The sequence below is a fragment of the Nestor notabilis genome, unplaced genomic scaffold (assembly GCF_000696875.1).
Source record: "Nestor notabilis isolate BGI_N333 unplaced genomic scaffold, ASM69687v1 scaffold27976, whole genome shotgun sequence".
NCBI lineage: Eukaryota > Metazoa > Chordata > Aves > Psittaciformes > Psittacidae > Nestor > Nestor notabilis.
In genome coordinates this window covers 15,901-18,112 of record NW_009932931.1, presented here as the reverse complement: position 1 = coordinate 18,112, position 2,212 = coordinate 15,901, and the positions used below count along the sequence as shown (strand labels likewise).

Sequence of the window (2,212 nt, the reverse complement as noted above, 5' to 3'; positions counted from 1 at the left end):
CGCCGAGAGCACGTCAGGACATGTTGCCAGGAGCCAGAAGCGAAGGGGACGTCCTGCTCGTGGAGTTCAGGGGCTCAACCCCAGATGCTGTATGGAGAAAGCACACAAGCACATCACCTCTTGTAACTTACTTTTACTTTCCTGTAACTCTCTCCCACCTCCACTCCCATGTCTAGCAAGTGCAGGGAGATAAGAAGGTGTAAATTCTCATTTCATTTGGCTTGGACTTGTGCTCTCCTCACTGGTGGCAGCCCTGGCACCAAGGGTCTTTAGAGCCATGAGGAGGAGGAGCCTGTGCCTCATGCTACCCAAGGGACAGCATTCTTGTTCAGGCAACACAGCTGAGCTTCCTATATTGACAGTGGGCAAGCACTGTGGGGCTGAAGGACAGTGATGAGGCACCGTCTGACCTTGGGCACCTTCAGTCCCCCAGAGGCATGTCCAAATCCACAAGCACTTTTCCCTTCTTTCCCTGGCTTTTGCCTCTGAACATGAATGCATGAACTTGTGAGCCAGGAGCTGGTTTGAAAGACAATAATAATAAAACAAGTAGGAGCAACCTGTTTCCAGGACTTACAATTTGCAGCAGTGGCTGAATGTTGAACAAGTTCCCACATATTTATAGGGGAAACGGCAGCCCCCCAAAACGCAGAATCCCTTTTTTCGTATGCATTGCTGTTCTTTTCCTAGTGCTATGGAAAATCATGCACAGAGAAACAGTTAAAACAATATCCTGGAGAGCAGTGTGTGGTGGCAGAAGGGCTGACACTCCCCATGCATTTCAGGGCAATACACAGTCTCTAATGCATCCTCACCAGAGCCACAACTTCAATACCCGGGTGTCTCACCCACAGGGGCTCTCTCACACCAGTGTGGGTGCACGTGAGAGCAGACGCTCAGAAGCACCAGTGTGAGGCTGAGGAAGAGCCGTGCTGGCTCCCCCGCTGCATGTGAGACCCCGCTGCGTGTCCACCGCTACCTGGACCAGGAGAGCTGGCAAGCCGGGCGCTCCTCCCATCCCACGTCCCTGTCCTGCTTGTGCCTTGCCTCTGAGTGACCTGCCATGGAAAGCCCTTGCCCAGCCCTTGCAGGGGTCATGGGTGGTGGCAATAGTGCTCTGGGACACTCGGGATCAGAAGCAGACAAGCCATTTCTCCGGGCTGGAGCCTTCCACAACCAGTGCAAATGGTGACTGCTGTAAATGCACCCAGATCTACGCCGTTGCGTGGCTTTTCACATAGGAGCTCTAAGGCAACCACAGAACCATTCCCCTCCTGGCCTCGGGTACAGGTGGTCACTTCCAAGGACACGGAGGACCCCACTTAAGGGGGCTCACAGCCCACCCCATCTCCCCTCGTCCCCCCTCACCTGCAGCACCCTGGACCAACAGGAGCAAGAGGGGAAAGAGCAGGTACAGGATCTTCATGGCTGATGCCTGTCCCGGATCTTCACAGGGCTGCTGAGGGGAGACACCAAAACTACTGGGGATGGCAGCACACAGCAAGATCCCGAATTGCAGAGGAGCTGTCCCAGGTAACAGAGGACGATGTTTTCTGTGGCCTGTTCTGAAGGATGGTTGTCAGAGATGCACCTTTGGGATATCCTGGCAGCAGCTGGGGAAGTATTGGCCTGTTGCACAATCCAGCTGATGTCATTTCATCACCTTATTTCTCACTTTTCTCCCTGTATTTTCTTAAAGGACACACGGGGGAAGTGGTGCCTGACCATTGCACTTTTAAGCAAACAATATTCAAAGACATGTGGAAAATGCAGAATATTTCCTTTTGTAAGCTGAACTCCTTCAGATCACTTATCTCTTGAGTATGTTTATGGAGAGACAGAGCCAAGGCTGAAGCAAGACAGACTTTCAAATGTAGTTACCAGACCAGACACATTGCTGGTGCATTTGGTCTCATACTTCTGGCTCTCCATACCCAAAGGCCAAAGAAGAGAATGTTTGCCTATAAGGAGATGCTCAGGACAACACTCAATCGCAATGCCAACAGTTAGACTGGGGGTCAAGAACTGACCCAGGTTCAGGAGTTGAGGTAAATGCATGTACCTAAAGATGCCCAGCACTTGGTGAGGGAGGCACCTGGAGACCAGAATGGTCAATAAAAAACCACATTCCAAGTTAATGTAAGGCTGAAAGAATGGAAAATCTCTGTACTGCTGAATGAATAGTATCTCCCTACTTTGTCCAGATCACCTT

General features: G+C 51.4%; 1 protein-coding gene across 1 annotated transcript; it reads right to left on the bottom strand.

Moving 5' to 3' along the window:
- Nucleotides 1-577: 577 nt before the first annotated feature.
- On the bottom strand, nucleotides 578-1,426 carry LOC104407361 (antimicrobial peptide THP1-like; the record flags this gene model as incomplete). The annotated part of the gene is made up of 2 exons (XM_010016624.1): nucleotides 1,365-1,426; nucleotides 578-700 (listed from the first exon to the last, which is right to left on the bottom strand). Coding segments are annotated over exons 1-2 (185 nt in total), but the record flags the coding sequence as incomplete, so codon positions are not given.
- Between the last annotated feature and the right edge of the window lie 786 nt (nucleotides 1,427-2,212).